The 19,455-nt window shown below is 40.3% G+C and overlaps 1 protein-coding gene across 1 annotated transcript in view; it reads left to right on the top strand.

Moving 5' to 3' along the window:
- The first annotated feature begins 241 nt into the window (after nt 1–241).
- Nucleotides 242–19,455, top strand: part of LOC142149921 (protein shisa-like-1a) — a 31,675-nt gene continuing 12,461 nt past the window's right edge. The window contains exons 1-2 of the mRNA XM_075205200.1: nt 242–573; nt 7,393–7,564. Of these exons, the coding sequence (XP_075061301.1) occupies nt 7,396–7,564 (169 nt within the window). The 5' untranslated portion in view covers nt 242–573; nt 7,393–7,395. The remainder of the gene's footprint in view (nt 574–7,392; nt 7,565–19,455) is intronic.

Here is a 19,455-nt window from a genome sequence, read left to right as displayed (position 1 = left end):
GGCTGGCAGTCTGCGAGTGGAAACAAACCATCAATTACATCTATAAGCCAGATCCATTTTAAAAAGCAGTTATTGAATTAAAAGGCACACACAAACACACACAAAACTTCTTCCTTGTGTCTGCTTCATCATTCCACAGAAAGGACATATATCCATAGAAACTGGATTAGTTTAAAAATTAAATAGGAGGCCCGGGGCTGAATTAAGGTCCCCACAGTGACTCAATTTCTGCAAGATACTTTGCTGTTAAGCTCAGTACTCTAGAGAAACAAGAAAAGCAGCTGTACTCAGCTCATATGCAGATGCAAGGACGGATTTCCTCCATACTAAAGGCATTTTTTATATATTTTCAAGCAGATATGCTTAAAATCTGTGTCGTGTAATCGAGGTCAGTGCTTTTGTCTTTTTCCCTCAAAAACATTACTGAAGAAAGTTGATGGTATCGGAATCAGAACACAGCTGCTGAGAGACAAGTTTCTTGCTTGAAGTTCCAAAGAACAAGAACACTTGAAAGATGACAAGAGACCATGCTGATCCTATAACAGCAGGACTGAGGCTGTCAATGTACGGACGGTATGTATATGAAAGAGGTAATGCATTTATATTGCATGAATTTGTGTATCCAGCAAGGATGCCAACATTCTTAAAAAATACTGAAAATTTTAAACCAAATTATTTTTCCCCCACACAAAATAATAACCTCTAGATTAGCAAGAGGTTTGTGACTGCAAGTAATTATTACGTGGACAAAATTACATAGTCTCAGAACCATAATTTCATATTAATATATAGAGCTACATTGTTTGTAAATTACACTTGGAAACTTTGCTAGATTTTTACACGGTCAATACTTTTACTCTGGCAACCCTGGTACCCAGAATTGTGCATATGGTAATTGGGGCAAGGTGTATCTTTTTTAGTCTAGTCACATGATAGATTTTGCTCAGTTAGTAAATTCCATAACAGTTATTTTCCAGATTCAGCCAATCAGGTCTTCAAGTCCATTATAAACGTCCATTATTATCAGTTTAACACCTCTTTACTTAATCCCAAATTTGTATTGTGTGTTTCATGCCTATGGTGGTAGATTGTACAGCACTCTGCTGGCAGTGATGGAGCTTTATAAATAAATAATAGCAATGTGTTGATGGTTGTTGATATCTATGGCACAGCTACAATGCACACACAGTAGAGGCAGACATTTTATTGGATGAACCAATAATTAGCCTTTCTGTTCACTCAAAACTAGGGATATGGCAGGTTCCTGAATTATGGATAGGATGCATTCTTATTAATATTAGTTTAGAGCACAAAAATATCTGCCTCCTGTGTGAGTGGGCGTAGGACACCCTATAATGTGTTTTGTCTTTAAAGGTAAGCACTGATATGACACTTGGAGATGCAGTGATCATCTAAAGGTCACATACATAGCAACAAGCCAGCATGTTTAGCACTGAGGCCACTCCCATACACCTGTGCTACCTGCAACCTGTGTCTCCATAAGAAATACACCAACCATACTCCGAATGACCAAACATTAAAGCCTGCCAGGAGATATCGTGAAGTGTACAACTTTTCCATAACTTGCACATCATTATTTTTACTGTTTTTTTCTGAAAATAAATGCACATGCTTTTCATGGGCTTCAATTTTTGTCTTTGTATTGAACAACTTAAAATCTAAATTTAAGGCATTTTTCCTATGATTGAAAGGACACTGGGATTTCAAGCTAGCAGAGTCATTCTGTGTGATCCGCTTCTTCTGCCCGTGCTTAATTAAACCGTTTAGATCCAGACCTTACATGAATACATTTTAATAAATTACCTTTCCGGGGGCTGCGAGTCACAGATTTTTGGTTTTGTGTGGGAGAAGAAGGGCAAAGGCCAGGACCAGACCGAACAAAACACCTTCTTAGACTGCACACTATAAAGTGCTGGGGATCTATTGGCATTATACAAAGGCAATTTTAACAAAGGAGCCGGCTATACAAAATGAATCTACAGCCATCCATCACTGCTGCACGTAAGTCTCACTCCTAATACACTTTGTTCCTGTACAGTAATTGCTACCTACTATTTCTACAGAATGGTCTATACTGATACATCTCATAAGGACACTTCATAGATTTTTGCTTAAGCAGTGTAGGGTATCTTGCAAAGGGGCAATGGAAGGGTTAAAGTGCGCATTGTGGTAATTTACAGTATGTAAGTGATGCAGAGGCATTTTAGGGGATATGCTCTATGCAGTAAATGTAATTACATGTATATTAAAAGGGCATTATTTACTTTTGTCCATGTTTTCCACTTTAAACCCACTGGCCATCTGTAGGGCCTAATCTATAGCGGTTTTTTTTTATCAATGTTCACTGTAATACTATCTAGAACAATGATGGGCAACAGGCAACTTGTAACACTTGTTTAAAACACCTTCTGATGTGTTATTACCGATTGGTGTCTCTTTCTTTGATTAAAGCTATTGTTTTAACTTATTACTGAGATTAAGGGTAGTGTGTGGCCCTTTTGAAGGTTAGAGGGCCGCACCATGCGCCCCCTGAAGTGTATAACTGGATCCTATGTATAGAATGGAATGTTGATGTTTCTTTAGTTTTTGGATGTTTGTTCTTCTGTACTGTATATTGAATATGTGTCCAGAATTCTGTAAGGTTGTCTGTACCTCTCTCTCCCTGTACAGGTGGGCAATAAGCCCTTTCACTCACTTTATGCCTCTCTCTTTGGTCATTAAATGGTATGAAATGAATTTTTCAGAAAGAAAATCTTCATTACCGTTGATCAAAACATTTATGGATATTCTACAAATTACACATACAAATTACACTTAGCCAGTATGTATTGTGCTCTGTAAAATATCTAAAAATCACATTGCTCTAAAAATATTAATCAGAACAAGTGATTGTGTAGTGCTAGAATCTATTTAGAAATAAATAAATAAAATTGCTTTTTATTGAAGGATTTTAGAACAATTTACAAAGCATGTCAAATACACAAGTTATAATATAAAAATCAATACAACATGGGGGTTGCTAAATGTATTCGATTTTGCAGCAGATAGCCCATTTCAGTGGCCTCAGCCAGTGAAAAATTTGAGAAAGGAAAAGGGAAGAAGTACAAGTGACAACAGAGATACGGGAAAGACAAATTCTGGGTTGCCTTGGCAAGCACCACTGTCTGAGACAGCCAGATCATTTGAACCGTTAAGAGGGAGCCAAGGGAGAAGAGCAAGACAACCAAGGCTCCTAAATTTTGTGGAACCTGTCCCATCTATCCAATAAAATACTGGACTTTTTCTTTGTGTTTACTGACCTGACGTTGCTATCTACAGCTTGTCTGCTGTGAATATAAAAGAAACACATTTAGTGTGTAAATGTGATGAACAGGCCCTAGATTTGTTAAGGCTTCCTAGTGAACTCAGTCGGCCTGATTCATCAATGTTCGTATGTGTCGATTTTGTGCATATCATGGGCAAAATTACTCTCTGCATGCCCAGAACCGGCTCATACACAACTGAACGCAGCCACGTCCAATTCATCTTCACACGCAGAGGACACTTACTTAAGCCTATGATTTCTGGGAGGGAACAGGACAGGGTCATTCGTCCATGGACAATGTACAATAAGGGCATGCTAACTCGAGTGCACACAGCCACAACTGATTCAAGCTATGGCCATCTCAATGTTACTTGTTTTTCTGTGGTATCTCTTGCTCCAGCTACAGGGCTAGTCTAAGTCCTGACTACTAGTGATGACAGTCTTGAATGCACGCTATAACAGGTGTTTGCAATCAGGAACAACTGTAAAATGTATTTAAAGTTCAGTAGCCATTAAGAACATCCTAATAAATGAATTTCATGGGAGAAAAAAATATATATAAAAAAATATATATTTATATTTTTTTTAAACGTTGTTGTCATCAGTGTGTATATTATTAACAGGTGACATTAACTGAATAGTCTTATTTGTCTGTGTGATCTTTTGCAGGTTTATATTATTCCATATAGGCATTGGACGTATCCTGCAACGTCTTCTGTTGTAGAGCAGAGTAGACCTAGACCCAAATTCATCAGCGCACGTATCTTCAGATCTGTTCCTTGTTGAATTTGGGTATGCGCAGACCTGAATACGCTCTGAAAGGCAGATGCCCCTCAACCCAGCCTGCCCCTGGTGGTGAATTATGGAAAACCTCCTGACTATATTGATTGTTTGCTGCATGCAAAAGGTGTTGCAATCTCTGACCAGAAAAGCAAATGCATAAAGTTTTTTTGTTTGTTTGTTTGGTTTCCTGCAAGTACTGCAAAAACCTGCTTATTTCAAATGTTTGTTTACAAATGTGTAATACTGTTGACTACAAAATTTTTTGCTGCTAATGTGAGGAATTTATAGGCGACCCAAAGCTTAATCACAAAGCAATTGTGTAAAACTGTTTATTACAAAATCTTTGCTGCAAATGTGTGGAGTGTATTGGTGATTCAAACCTTAACCACAAAGCAGGTGTATGAAATTGATTGATTGTTGTTTGCTGTGAACTACAAGTGACATACAGCCTTTCCCACAAACAAGTCTGTTTAATTTATGCTTAGGGAAGCCAAGTTTCATTTTCCTTCACACCAAAATAGCAATATGGAGGAACTCTTGAGGGCTCTGGTGAATGTGATCACTAGGCAGCATGAACAACAGGGGGCATTACTAGCTGTAGCTGCTACACAACAAGCACAGCAGGCCCAAATGCTACAGGAGGCAGAGGCTGAGATAGAGAATACCAAGCTCTTGCGTAAATAGCTAGCACAAGTGAGACAGGTGCATGATGTGTCTGTGGTGCCTGTCTTGCAGAAAATGACCACATCAGATTATGTGGAGGCATATCTCTTAGCCTTTGAGAAAGTCGCCACGAGACTAAAATGGCCGCCAGGAACCTGGGAGGAGAAGCTGGCACCATATTTGAGCGACGAAGCTCCGAGTGCTTATGTTGATTTATCTGATGAGCAAGCTGCTGTATATCAGAAAGTAAAAGCTGAAATCTTGGCCCGGATAGGTGTGACTGGAGTGAGGAGAGCTCAGCGCCACCATTACTGACGTTATCTCCCAGGAAAATCTGTTCGCTCAGAGATGGCTGATCTCTCTAAAGTGTTAAAGAGTTGGTTGCAGCCAAATACCAATACACCTGGCCGCATGGTGAAGATAATAGCAATTGACTATTGTGTCCGTGGGCTGGAGAGGAGCTTACAGAGATGGGTGCTACAAGCGGATCCACAGTCTTATGTGGAACTTGCTATGGAAATAGACCATTACTCAGCACTCAATGCATGTCTAAGGCTCTAGAGGAAAATCCAAAGCTATTGCTCAAGCCAAAGTGAACACCACGGCTGGCAGAGCCAGTAAGAAAACTTTCTCCAGCTGTTTGTTTTACATGTAATGAACCTGGGCACTTCCGTGCTGAATGTCCAAAGCAACAGGAACCAATGGACTGTACTATGGCTCAGCAGAGGTCAGCCTTTCCTAGTTACTGTGTTATGTCTTCCTCCATGGGGAGTCCTTCAGTCCATTCTGAGTGCCTGTCCTTGTGAATAGGCGTGCTGTTTCGGGCCTGGTGAATTCGGGAAGCAAGTTGACATTAGTCTCCAGTTCTTTGGTTCCAAAAGAGGTGCCTGCAAGGTTACCTAAAGTGAAGGAGATGTGCATTCATGGAGCTACTGCAAAATTCAAGCAGACTCTACTTCCAATTACCCTAAAAGGCCAACGGTTGTGGTAGTGGCTACTATAGCCCCAAAACTACCTTACCCCCTTATCCTGGGGCGAGACTTTCCCACCTTGCGGGAGGTTCTTAGTGACCGAATCCGGCTGGACATATCGGCAACTGACAAACCGGCCAAAAGTCCAATCTTAAAAGGAACCTGTCCAACTCTCACTGGGCCCGGGAAAAGAGACAACAGAACTGTCACCTGTGGATGCTGAATACAGGTCCACAGCCGCTACTTGTCCCAAGTCTCACACAAGGAAACAAAAGGGGAACTTGAGCCAATCATATAACAGTGACTTTGGGTTCAGCAGAGGAAGCTGACAACTGGTTCCCAGTTCCAAGACTCATTTCATTGCAGGATTTTGCTAGGGATCAACACAGTGATGCTAACCTGGAAAACCGCATTTAGATCTGTTGCAAAAATTAATGATGTGGTAAAAGCTGCCAGGCCGGCAGAATGTGTACCGTATTCCTTTATTAAAGGGTATTTGTTGTATAGGGCGGGGGTTGTTCAGGGAAGGAAATTGGAACAGCTGTTCGTACCGCAGGTACACATGCCTTTAATATTAGAAACCACACACAAACATCTTTGTGGGGGTCATTTAAGAGAGGATAAGCCAGGAATCCATAGGGCTGTAAAAGGCTATTGCTTATCCTACCCAAACTATAAAAATGCCTCTCTACAAGGCCCCATTCTTGTATAAGAAGAAGAGAGATAGAGTCGCCAGTTGAATAAAAGTCAAGAACGACAAGTTAAACCTGTCGATATTCTAAAAACCTGGCATGAGGAGACCCCACTGAGAGGGCATAGACTAGGACCTAAAATAAAACCGCAGATGCCCACTTCCATAAAAATGCACCTCCCATTGTATCTGCTTCACTGGGGTTGATGAAGCCAAAGGGACCGGTGTATGACAAAGAGGGCAGTTTTGCACACCCCGCGGAGTCCGCTTCGTGTAGCTGGACGAAGCTTGGGGGAGCGGTATGTGGCAATTGGTACACTTTGCCACCTTCTACTGGAGGAAAGAGTGGTCGTTTCCCTGGGAAACCACAGCCTGAAGATACAGAGAGGGTTAAACACACACACACACACACACACACACACACACACACACACCAGGTGGAGCAATCAATTAAGGAGTCAGCCAGAGCAAGGACTGACAGGAAGCTTAAAAAGCTGGGTTTGCTCTGTGTGTGGGAGACTGGTGTCAACAAGTGGCCAGTGACTAGTTAGGGAGCTAACTGTTCTAGCGAATTGAGGGCTATTGGATTAACGTCAAAGTGCTTCAGAAAAACCTGTGTGAGGAGCCACCTGTTTGCACGCTGTTCACAAGAAATATATATAATTATATGTATTTGTATATACAGTGTTTGTATTGTGTATATATATTTCTACAAAAGCTATTTGTTTTCGGTTCATTGTGTCCTGCCCTGTGGTAGATCTCTCATGTACTAGAATGAAATGTACTGTAATCTCTGAATAATGAGCTGCCAGGTAACTACACCGCAAGAATAAAAGGCACCCAGAAGAGTTCTAAGAGACTATTGCTTTTAAAAGAGGAACTAATTGGACTGGAACAATAACATGTATTTGGTCATGTAGCAAGCCTTAATGGCATTTGTTCTCTCTTTATTTTCACAGGTAATGGATGCAAAAGATAATGGTTCTTGCGGTTTCCTTGCATCTTTCTTCTCACCCCACTGCTCCGGCAAACAATGTCCACAGAACACAGGAACTCCTGAGAAGATGAAGCAGATGAATTCAGCTAACCTGCTTCGCTTGGCTGTGCTGCTCCTCCATTATCTCTGGAAAGGTAACTGCTAATCTCACTCCTCCTCTCTGTACTGACGCAGGATCACTAGATGACTGCACAAGATCAATGCTGATTTTGCAGTTCTAAATGTTATTTAGTAAAACCTCATGTTATTTGATTCTTTACCCTTTATTTATATTTCAGCTTCTTATACATTTAATAGAAAATAACCTTCATAATTAACTTTTTATTCACCCTCACTGCAACTTCTGTGTCAGGCATCAATTCTAATATTTAAATGGTAAGAATACCTGGTTAATCTTTCTCCTTGACCACACAATAGAAATGATAGGGACACGAAGGTTAGAACATTAAAAAGTAAACATAATAGTTATGAAACAAATGGTCTGCATAGCCTTTATATATCTTTAATTTGCAGTTTATTATCTACATTCTGTTTAATGTGCAATGGCCCAAGAACTGTTTTTTTAATTATTCTGGAAAAACTGTTGACTGGTTAATACAATAAATATAAGGGGGGGGGGGGGAGTTAAGTAATTAACACAGTTTATATGTTGCTTATTATACGAGTGCTGCCCTAAGAATGTGCCTAGTTTACCTATATGGTAAATACAGTCTAAGTCTCAGACCCCTAAAAAGTGACTAAGGAACAGGAAACCTGGGGTTATCGATGTGGGTAGGAACACGTTTTCAGACAGAGTGTCTAAATAAATAAGTGTTTACTCAGACCGCAAACCGTCCATCAGCAAACAAAATGTACAGCGCTGCGTAATTAGTGGCGCTATGTGCGGATACCACCCTTAGCTGGGATGGCAGTTACCCTCTGTGGGATTTAGCTCACTCGGGTAGACCAGAATATATTCAAAATAAGACTTTATTACGACAGCACAACATCACAAGATGTTCACAAGTTATAGGGTAAATGGTAGCATGTATCCTCCAGCAGGCTCTTGCAGTCAGCACTCCAAAATAATAATCTCAGTCTCTTTCAGAGTCTTATCCTACCGCAATATTACCACTACCGATTAGCTAAACAGCTGTGGTGTTGCCCGGTTGGGTTAGTGGCTCGCACAGACCCTGTCCTGGTAGAGTTTTCTCCAGCGGCACCATGACACCTGGCCTATAGTCCTTTTCCCTGATGTCTTGTACGCCAAGTTCATCCAAGGTAGAATATCTCCCATGGCATTCTCCTCTCTCCATTCTTCCCTGTATACACAGGAAGTAGGCTCAAATGTCTCAATCCTCCCCCTTACAGCAGGGTCTCTCCGTGGACACTTTCACTGTTAGACATACTGTCTCTGTTACCTTGATTATACAATCGAATGGCTTGACTCAATTAGCTGTTTGGCTGGATATACTAAACATGGGGTTACAATATTACATCAGGGAATGACACTTCACACTTACATGAAACAATAAGACTTTTGACACATTGTATCAGCAGTGTTACATAATCTGTAATACATTTTGATAAAATAACATTTATATTGATACATATTAATACATTTCCCAATGCTATTTCAGCCAGTATATTACTGTGGAGGCACATTGCATATCATCTAGAAGTTCTAACTTAATTACCTCTCAGATTACCTGTTGACCTAGCTAATTAACATGGGCTGCCAGCTAGTTAACTCAGACATTGTTCTAATTACAAACCAAATGTAAGCTGCCCCTCATAACAATGGACATTTGAGACAAATGGTAATTACATTAGCTAACACAAGCAAATTGACTTCTGCTGTCCTGTTATTTTCACACAATATGGCAATATTCTTTATATTTCTACTACATAGAATATTAGCAGGTAATATCAAGGGCAAAATGCACCTAATAACATGAAATAATAATACACATAATACACCGATGCTCTGGTGTATATACTTGGACTGAGCCAAGGATTAAAAAGTACATTAAACTGTGAGAAACAGGTGATGAATACAAAGTTCTCAGTCTAGTAGCACCCCGTTTCCTCATACACTATATAAATAAATAGATGATGATGATGATGATGAATATTAGAGATGGGCGGGCTCGGTTCCCCGAGAACCGAACCCACCCGAACTTTGGGTATCCGAGTACCGAGCCGAGTACTCTACTCTCCCGCCCGTTCGGAATCCAAATCGAGGCCGAACGTCATTGTGTCGTCGTCTGATCTCCTGGCTCGGTTCTCGCGATACTTGAAGATTATAAATACACGCCTCCACAGCAATCCATCGCCATTTGACAGAGGGAGAGAGCAGGGTGTAGTCACAGGCTGATTAGAGCAGAGACAGAGAATACAATATTCTGAATCCAATTGTGCTAACAAAAATCGCGATAGAAGACAGGAGGATAGAGGAGTTTTTGGTTTTTTTCAATATTTGGCACTCAAAGTGCTTTTGGGGTGTCCCCCATAATTGTGCATAAATATTTCTGGCTGTCAAAATTACTATCTGTCAGCAGTATCTACCAAATAATTTTTAGCACTACAAGTGCTTTGGGCTGAGAATGGATTCAAAGCAGTCCACATATGAGCAGAATGAGCAACCAGGTTCTGTCACCAGTCCTGATGTTAGTGTTCCCAATACGTCATGTGGGCCAGGCGATGTCAAACTAGACAGTGTTTCGAAATCAGTCCAAAAAACAAAAACAATTTTTTTTTACTGTGTTGAAGCGAAAAAGAAGTGTCACTGAGCAAAAGTTAAGTGCCGATAAAAAAAAAATTGCCAACATGCCATTCTACACACGCAGTGGCAAAGAGAGAATGAGGCCTTCACCTTTGGCTATTAGTGGCAGATCCCAAAAAGTTACAGAGCCTACAATTGGTGCACAACTACTGTTACGCGTCAAAGCCGAGCGGCAAGATAACAGTAAGGCATTAGAGGATAATGTTTGCTCTGATTCAAAAATCACACCAATCCCTGTGGAGAGTCCATCCAACAGTGGTATGTCTAATCGTGAGCATTCTGTTAGTGTACCCATAAAGAAGGGCCCTTTGAGCAGTTCTGCTGATGTGTACCTGAACAGCCCGAGTGTAGCCGGTGATAAACAAATTGAGGATGCCACTTTGGAAATAGAAGAGGATGAGGGAGAGATTTGTGGAGGTGACGAGGGCGCTAATGAGGATGTTGATGATTATGATGCAGACAGATACCAAATTGCCTTTCTCAATTTCTATTTATATTCTAGATTATATAATGGCTGAATAGTTTTCTATTTTACTCCTAGTGGAGAGGGGGTCTGCTGCAGACAGATACCAAACTGCCTTTGTCCATTTCTTTGTATATTCGAATTTCTAGTTCCACAGTCTGTGCATTCTGCTTTTTTTATATTCAACTACAAGTGGAGGGCGGGGGGGGCATATATAGCCACCAAACTACCATAGTCCATTTAATTTTATTTTCTAGTTCCACAGTCTGTGCAGGCTGCTTTTTTTTATATTCAACTACAAGTGGAGGGTGTAATATACACCCAAAGACGATGGCTACATTGCCAATAATCAAAGATGGAGGAGGTAGACAATCAAGTTTGTCTGTACAATTTGCAGACAAGTGTTCGAATTAAGGACGGCCTACGAGGGATTAAACTGTTTTTTTCATAATTTATTAGCTTTAGAATCACCTCACTTATCTAAGAAACTGGTGGAGCACTAAATTTGGTTATTTTAGACAAAAAAAATTGTATTTTTTTCAAAAATAGCAAAACAAAACCAAACAAAACCAAAACACGCAATGGCGGTTTTGCAAAACCAAAACCAAAACACGAAGGTAATCCAGATCCAGATCCAAAAACAAAAACAAAACACGGGGGTCAGTGACCATCTCTAATGAATATACACTGTGCTAAAACTGGGCTCTCATACATGTAGCTTTACTGGTGATTTCTGCTCACTCAATTACTTGCCCCTGTCTTGTTGCGCTATGACCACTCCAAATAGGTCTATTACACTCCTGGTAGCGGTCCAGCCTAGTTGTCTCCCCACTTTTAGCAGGAATAAAATGGCAAGCGAGATCTATAGTGGATACCGCTTGTGTCCCTACTTGTTCAGAGATTTAGGCCCTGCCTCAAATCACTTTGGTCCAACGGGAACCATAATGACCAGCCACCACTCAGCATGGCTCTGCAATTCCTCCATCTCCGCCAAGTCTAGGGATCTTAGCCACAGCATGGGAATCCTCAGAGGTATATCTGCTTACTAGTCTTGGACTATCTCGCTCCTCTCCACTAGGTTCCCTGCTGACTTGGATCCACTGAGCTTTTGATATAACACAATACTTAGTAAAGAGTGGGGCCGATGGCCAGATAAGACCCATGAAAGGAGTTAGTTAATTGTCTTTATACAGTAATTGGATAATGGCCCTTGTCTTCCTTCTTGTCACCGGAAGTTCATAGCCATGTTTCAGACCAACTTAAGGCTGCAGAAACAGGGAATAACCATTTAAAACATGTGCAGTAAAATGGAAACATAACTTTATAGAGTGCACATGACAGTTAAGAACCCACTGGGACATAGGTGTTTAATCTTTGTTTGCAAAAGCTGAGCCCCTACCTTCAACCACAATTGTACATCTCCTAACAAGGTAATACAAACAGACAGGAACAAGGCATTTTTGCATTAACAGATAAAAAACAATTTTTTTAGAAAGTGTAATTTTTCCAGAATTTCAAGAACACTTTGCTTTAACCAGTACATCAATTCAAGATCTACCTACTTGTTATCTGTGTCTGCTCTATGAAAGTTATCAAAAAAAATATCAGTCTGGCAAAACATTTCCTTGCTGCTGTTCTGCTCACAGCATGGGCCTACCTTATTAAAAGTTTTTAAATTAAAGACATCTATGCATCTTGTTATTCATGGCCCCTAATTGATAATTAGATTTGCAAATTGCTATTCATTTTTTCTACTACATTCTGATGTAAAAATAAGTTTATATTAATCCAGTTTCTAAGCCAGTGCATCCACCATGGCCACATTATGCTATTAGAACCATTTGTAGTAGCCACTGAAAGTTCCAGGATTTTCATAAGCTGAAAAGCATTGTGTAGTTCTGATTGATTAAAAAGCTGGTTACCTCTTCTCTTATGGTTCCAATGTAAACGGTTCCTCAATGCAGCAAATTGGCTTTTGGAGATTAGAAAGATGCACTCTGTATTCCTACAGTAATAAAAAAAATCCCTGTAATCCTACAGTAATAATATTATAAGTACTTGCTCCAAGCAGGGATAAAACAGCTGACTGACTGCTTCTGTACTGATACCTTGAGGTCAATAAAATTAATTCACTTGAGTTACTGCTCTGCTAGGAGCAAGTACTTGTCGCTCTGTCAGGATTGTACCGCAAGCTCCAGAGCGCTCTAACATCATGTATTTCTACTAGCGCCGACTGCAGGGCTTGCTGAAACTTGTAGTTCCATAAATGTACATAATGATTTCCTCACTTTCAGCCATTAACCTGGTACCCACCACCCAAGTGGTACCAGGATGAGTCCCAGTGCCAGTCATATTTAATGGGTTGGGTTTCCGCTTTGGAATTCAGCCCCGTGTTGACTAGGCTGTGGCTAATATCAAATTGTAACAGAGCAACGCCCATGCTGTAAGTCACCCTGTTTTATGAGGGACCACTTAAAGAATTGAAGCTGTGTCTCCAGGAGGCAACAGATTGGCCAGTAATCAGAGCACTGGTTAAGACATACAGTTTTGGGTTTACAGTCAAGCTCTAGGTGTGATGGGATGGTAGATCCCATTCTCTCACTGCAAGCAGTAAAAGCTCTCCAGAAGTGGTACCTTTCTTACCTACAAGGCGCAAGCATAACTCACTGATGGAGAGTCTTGTAGTTTATCCATTTGTAGCTGTTCAAGTTACTCTGCATGCAAACTGTAAGTTGTATTTGGTTCATACACTCACTTGATCAAACATAAAATTTGTCCTTGCACAGGGCCTGAAAATAAGGAATTGTGCTGCTTAGGATCTAGGGCGTCCCATGAGAGAATGGGGACCACAGGTTCAAGCTAGGGTCGGTCTTTCTCATGGCTGAGAAAGGCCGGAGGTTGTTGGTGGCATTGTGCTCATGAAAAGTTGAGTGAAACCTCATAGAGACATCTATGAGAACTGTTTATATATTATATAATCAGGTTCCCTTCCCAACCACTGTTTATACTGAATAAGTTGTTTCTTGTATATGGTATTTGGCTTGAAGTAATATAGTTCTTCCCCCTTTCTCCAGGTTGGTGGTTATCACTGACTAGAGAAAGGTGCTGAATATCTAGGGCCATAGATTGTGCCCTGTTTATGTTTTGCTTATGTTTCACTTTTATATTTCGGCTTTGGTCAGCCCCCCTCTTCCTTTGCACCCGGGAACTAGCTGAGTCTGGGCATCTCTCTTCCCCTTTACAGCACTAACGACAATAGATTGGAACAGTCTTAGCATCCAGAAGAGAATTGACAGACCTCGTAATGGGTCCAGCTAACTTGGTTTCTTTAAATTTTTAAAAATAAGGATTATATACCCCTCATAAGAGACATTTACTTCTTATGAATCATTCTGTGACCTGTGGAAGACATAGGATAGGAAACAGGCTCCTCAATTTTCGGACAAACACAGTCCACAAACTTACTTGGCTAACACCCCTCTAAACATAACCGTGTGGTAGTTAATGTTTAGAAGGCACTGCACTTTCTCCCTGAATAAGTTAGCAACCGAATGAGACAATATCACATTTCAGTAGCTTTGGAGAAGAAAAACTGCAAGTGCACACTAATCTAGGGGTTCCCCCCGCTCTCCCGATCAAGTATTCATAATAATTAGTACATGTGATCGCCAGCTACCCCTGTTCAAGACTTGGGCAGCAATCCAAGGCACTTTGATTAATGTGAGGTGTGGCTATATTCCCAACTTTGGGCTTGTGCTCCTCTTTGCCTGAAATGGCACCCACCTTACAGTCTCCTCAGGGGAGCATTCACAGGCCTGGACAAGACATCCAATACAAACATTCTAAGAACCTGTGTTATCTTTGAAACGCCAACTACTGGAGTGGACAATTTGGTGGCCCGAAACAGTCAGCGCCACCCCCTGAGACCATAGACTGGGCACACCACTGGACAAGGTCTGCAGGCGCTGGCAGTTTCGGATCTGATTAAGAGATACTGCCGTTTGGGCCTTCACAGTGTACCCAAAAAGTGTTCCCTGCCTTCTACAACTGTTTATACATCAGTATTTCCTGTAAAAATCATAATTATTTGGAACCTCTGCAGCCTATATCTCACTAGCTGACAGTCACACCACCTCTGAGGACAAATTAAAAAAAACAATTCCCAAATAGATCCAAGACAACCTCCTTGCACCCACATCCTTGCAGATTCCTCTTTTAAATATTTGGTTGCATGTATCTGACTAGGACAGATCTTGGTGTGCCTTGTAACAAGATATTCTACAGCTGACTGCAAACACTAACTGCATACAGACTATTGCTTTTTGCTCAGTTTGGGACAACTACACGTGGTATATCTTTTACTCCTCGGCTGATTGTATGTCTAACTACATCTAAATCACTTACTTTAGGGAACACATGTGCATGTGCACTGTGAGGGTGATGTGAGTGGGTGTTATGCAGTTTCACCCAAAAGTAGCTCCAATAACAACAAGACTTGATTCTTCAAAGCCAAGATATCCATGAGACACAAAGTCTGCTCAAGCGGACACCACTAATTTCTTTAAAAAAAAAGAGACGCCTGCAACAGGCCTCTGAAGCCATTTTTAACTCTCCTAACCCAGACTCTGACCCCAAAGATTCCCATTCCTCAGACTCACCGCCCAGTTGCTTACCTTATGAAAGTTTAGCCGACTTTTCAAACACAACTGATAGCAGCCATTGAGATATTCATATCTGAGATCAATGCACTGGACACACTGACTGACATGCTCAAAATAGAGGTAAAATCTATAAATTCCAAGAGGCTGGTGTCCGAGAACTGTCAGACCTCCAGACCAAAGTCAAGACGCACAAGACATGGAGTATTTAGAGAATTGCTCCAAAAGGAACAATATCCATAGTAAATGTATTCTATAATAAGTGGATGCTGCCTCTCTCCCATCTTATCTGATGGGCCTATTTAAAAAACCCTGAAATTACTGTGGATACGACTACGGGGGACTTGAAACTAGATCATGCCCACTGAGGTCTATGTCCCAAACCCGCTACAGACTAACCTGCATGAGATTTAGGAGTATATTTATCAAGCTGCAGGATTGAAAAAGTGGAGATGTTGCCTATAGCAACCAGTTTCTAGTTATCATTTATTTAATTATTCTACAAAATGACAGCTAGAATCCAATTGGTTGCTATAGGCAACATCTCCACTTTTTCAAATCCGCAGCTTGATAAATTTACCCCCTAGTGTTTCAGTTCCAATGTTTTACCTCCAAAGATAAAATATTGTCTGCCTCCATAAATGTTCTAGCAATTGCATATACTGGTGGTGACTTTCTACACTTTTAGGACTTAGCCCTTTCTACACTGAAGAAACAGCAAGAAGTAGTCAATGTCACAAAACTGGGGATTTCCTTTCTAATTAAATATGAAAGATGAAGGCAGAACCTACATGTTACTGGTTCCAGAGCAAGGATCTGTCCTCTTGCATAAAATAAAATTTAGTATCCACAAATATCCCCCTCAAACATCCTCATCTCCTGTGCCTTCAAGCATGAGCCGACACCAGGTCCATGCATACATACCCAAGTTTAGTTAGCACTTACAAAGTGCTTTCTAATACAGGTCCAAAACCAAAAACACGTGAGGGTGGTTTTGCCGAAAACAAAACCAAAACCAAGACACTGGGATCAGTGAACATCTCTACTTATCAGCCAGACCCTTGTACATACTTGCAAACAGATCTGGGGGTAAATGTATCAAGCTGAGAGTTTTTCGGCGGGTTTGAAAAGCCAATCAGATTCTAGCTATCATTTATTTAGTACATTCGAAAAAAATGACAGCTAGAATCTGATTGGTTGCTATAGGCAACATCTCCACTTTTCAAACTCGCCGAAAAACTCTCAGGTTGATACATTTACCCCCTAGTGTGATACCCTTATTTTATTTAAATTCTGTATAAAAGCTGATGAAGCTGTAATGAAGGTGTTTTTCAGTGGCAGGGACTGGCAATTTTATCACAATCAATGGGAAGCTGATCCTGGACAAAACCCTGCTAGCCTGGGCCAAAAAAATAAACTGAGGAAGAAATTTGTCTTTCAATGGAACAATTATTCAAAGCAGACTGCAATAATAACACTGTAGTGGATTAAAATGGAGAAATAGGGTGTCCTTGTGTGGCCCAGTCAAAATCACAACTTTAATCCCATTGAAAATTTGTTGCAAGACCTGAAGCTTGCTGTGCACCGGTGCTCCCTAACTAACCCGATCCAGCTTGAGTAAGGTTGGTGGGAGGAATCGGCAACTATTGCTCCAATTTGGTGTTTAAAGTTAATGGACACTACTGGATGTTATAGCTGTCAAAAGTGGTTCAACTAAGTATTCAGCAAGGGGGGTGAATACCTTTAACTAGTATTTTATATTTTTATTTCTTGATGGTTTGCTATTATTTTATCAAAGGTGCCGCATTGGGTAGATGGTTCTCTGAAGATAATGTGGACTTACAATAAAAGTTTCCATTCTAAAGTTTAAAATAAAAATGAAAACTTATGAAGGATGAAAAGGAATGCTAAATACGTTTATAAATGATATTGAAAATGTGTGCATATATTTCACATTGAGATTGTATAATTTGCTGAACTGAGCTATCCAGCTTTAATTTGCAAGTCACATTCATTTAAAGTTGATGGGAAAAATGCCCTGCTCTTGATCTCAAATTAGATTAAATCTAATACTTGAGATGAACAGAGAAGTCAATGTGAAATTCATGAACCTGCCTGCAAATCTTGGGACCATGAGTATATTCTGCATGGTAGATACAATTTGGGTCACAGGCAGAAATTGTCATAGGCACAAGATTAATAGGGTTCACACCAGAAATATAGACGCCTGCATGTCAATGGCTGGCACAGCATGTTGGAGCTTGTGGAACTACAAGCACCAGAATTCCAAATGTATACTAATAGGGTTAATTTTGTCCGAAGTCAATTAACTTGGTGTGTGTGTGTGTGTGGGTGTTGGTGTGTGTGTGTGGGGGGGAATATAGATTGTAAGCTCCACTGGGGCAGGGGCTTTTGTGAACGATTAAATATTATTTTTAAAGCACTTAGTAATATGTAAGCATTGCATAAATAAATAATAAATTATTTCAATGTGAATCCACTTTAAATATATAGAATGGCTTCATAACTATCGCAATAAGTAAATACCTTAATATAGGTTAAAATACGTAAGTATATTTTAATATAAAAGCATTACACAATAGACATATACATTGGAGGTCATTTACGAAGTGCAAATCTCCTGGTGCCCCAAAGTGCATGGCTTTGCTGAGTGTTATTTGTGGGAGAGGAGAACTTTACAATGGGCAGAACAAGTGCATTCCTTGTTATATATGTACTCAACCCCGGTGAGCCTAACTTTGTGGAGCAGTGTGAACATTATATTTTGTGTATATCAAAATGCGATAAGAGGATGGATAGGGCATGTTTTTAGGGTCATTCCTTGCTTTGTGGAGGTGTTCAGCCATTTCCGCTAGATAAAATAACTTGATATTTGCACCAGCTGTGAGTTTCGATGATGGGTGGTAGCTATCTAGGCCGCCCCAGTACTTCTGCTGGCCCTGGACGCAGGTACCAGTCCCAACGTCCCATCACTCTCATGATTAATTTAAGCCAGAAAAGTTTAAATACAGGAGTGGTTCTATAGCAGTAGAAGGTTGACACATGTCTAATGTGCGCTGAGTGGATCATGTAGGTGCTCCAGTACAAAACCAAAATCATCTGAGGTGCGCATCGATTAACTTCTTAAATTAAGTAATTTGTATTTAAGAAAGGTCAAAACAATTATCATTATTACCAGTTATTTATATTGCGCCATCTTATTACCCAGCACTTTACAGATATATCTAATCATTAACATCACTCCCTGCCCCAATGAAGCATAAAGTCTAAATTCTATTCCACACAAACACATACAGTTCTAGTAAACATTATTGTCACCCTTGAAATTTTTGTATAACCTGTACAGTATCTTCAGAAATAAACGGAAATGTACCTACTACACATCATCAGAATATTTTAATAGGATGTCCAAAGTTATGAACCAATAAAAACTTTCCTTTTCAAATTACAGGTAGTAATGTCAAAGCTGAAATATAAAATATGACCTGGTCAGTATTAAAAACACTTTTTCTTAATATTTGGTTGCACATCCTTTGGCAACAATGACTGCCTCCAAAAGGTTCTTGTAGCAATCTATAATCTTCTTGAACCTGTCTCCTGGTAGTTTCTCCCACTCTTCCAGTGCAATTTGTTGAAGCTCTTGAATATTTGCAGGATTATTTTTCCAATGGCAGATTTCAGCTCTCTCTAAATATTTTCATGGATTGAGATCTAGGGCTAGATTTACTAAGCTGCAGGTTTGAAAAAGTGGGGATGTTGCCTATAGCAACCAATCAGATCTCAGCTTTCATTTATTTAGTACTATCTACAAAATGACAGCTAGAATCTGATTGGTTGCTATAGGCAACATCCCCACTTTTTCAAACCCGCAGCTTAGTAAATCTAGCCCCAAGACTCATTGCTGGCCAGTTTACAACAGTTCAATTTTTTTCCTTTTCAACCATTCTTTTGTGCTTTTGGATGTGTGTTTTGGGTCATTATGCTGCTGGAGGACTCATGTTTTTTGACCCGAACCTAGTTTTCTTACACTGGATAGCACATATCGCTGCCAAAATGCCTTGGTAATCCTCTGATTTCATGAGTTCTTCAATACGGTCAAAGATTCCAGTACCGGAGACC

This window comes from Mixophyes fleayi, chromosome 4, assembly GCF_038048845.1.
Source record: "Mixophyes fleayi isolate aMixFle1 chromosome 4, aMixFle1.hap1, whole genome shotgun sequence".
Lineage (NCBI taxonomy): Eukaryota > Metazoa > Chordata > Amphibia > Anura > Limnodynastidae > Mixophyes > Mixophyes fleayi.
This window is presented reverse-complemented; position numbering and strand designations above follow the sequence as displayed.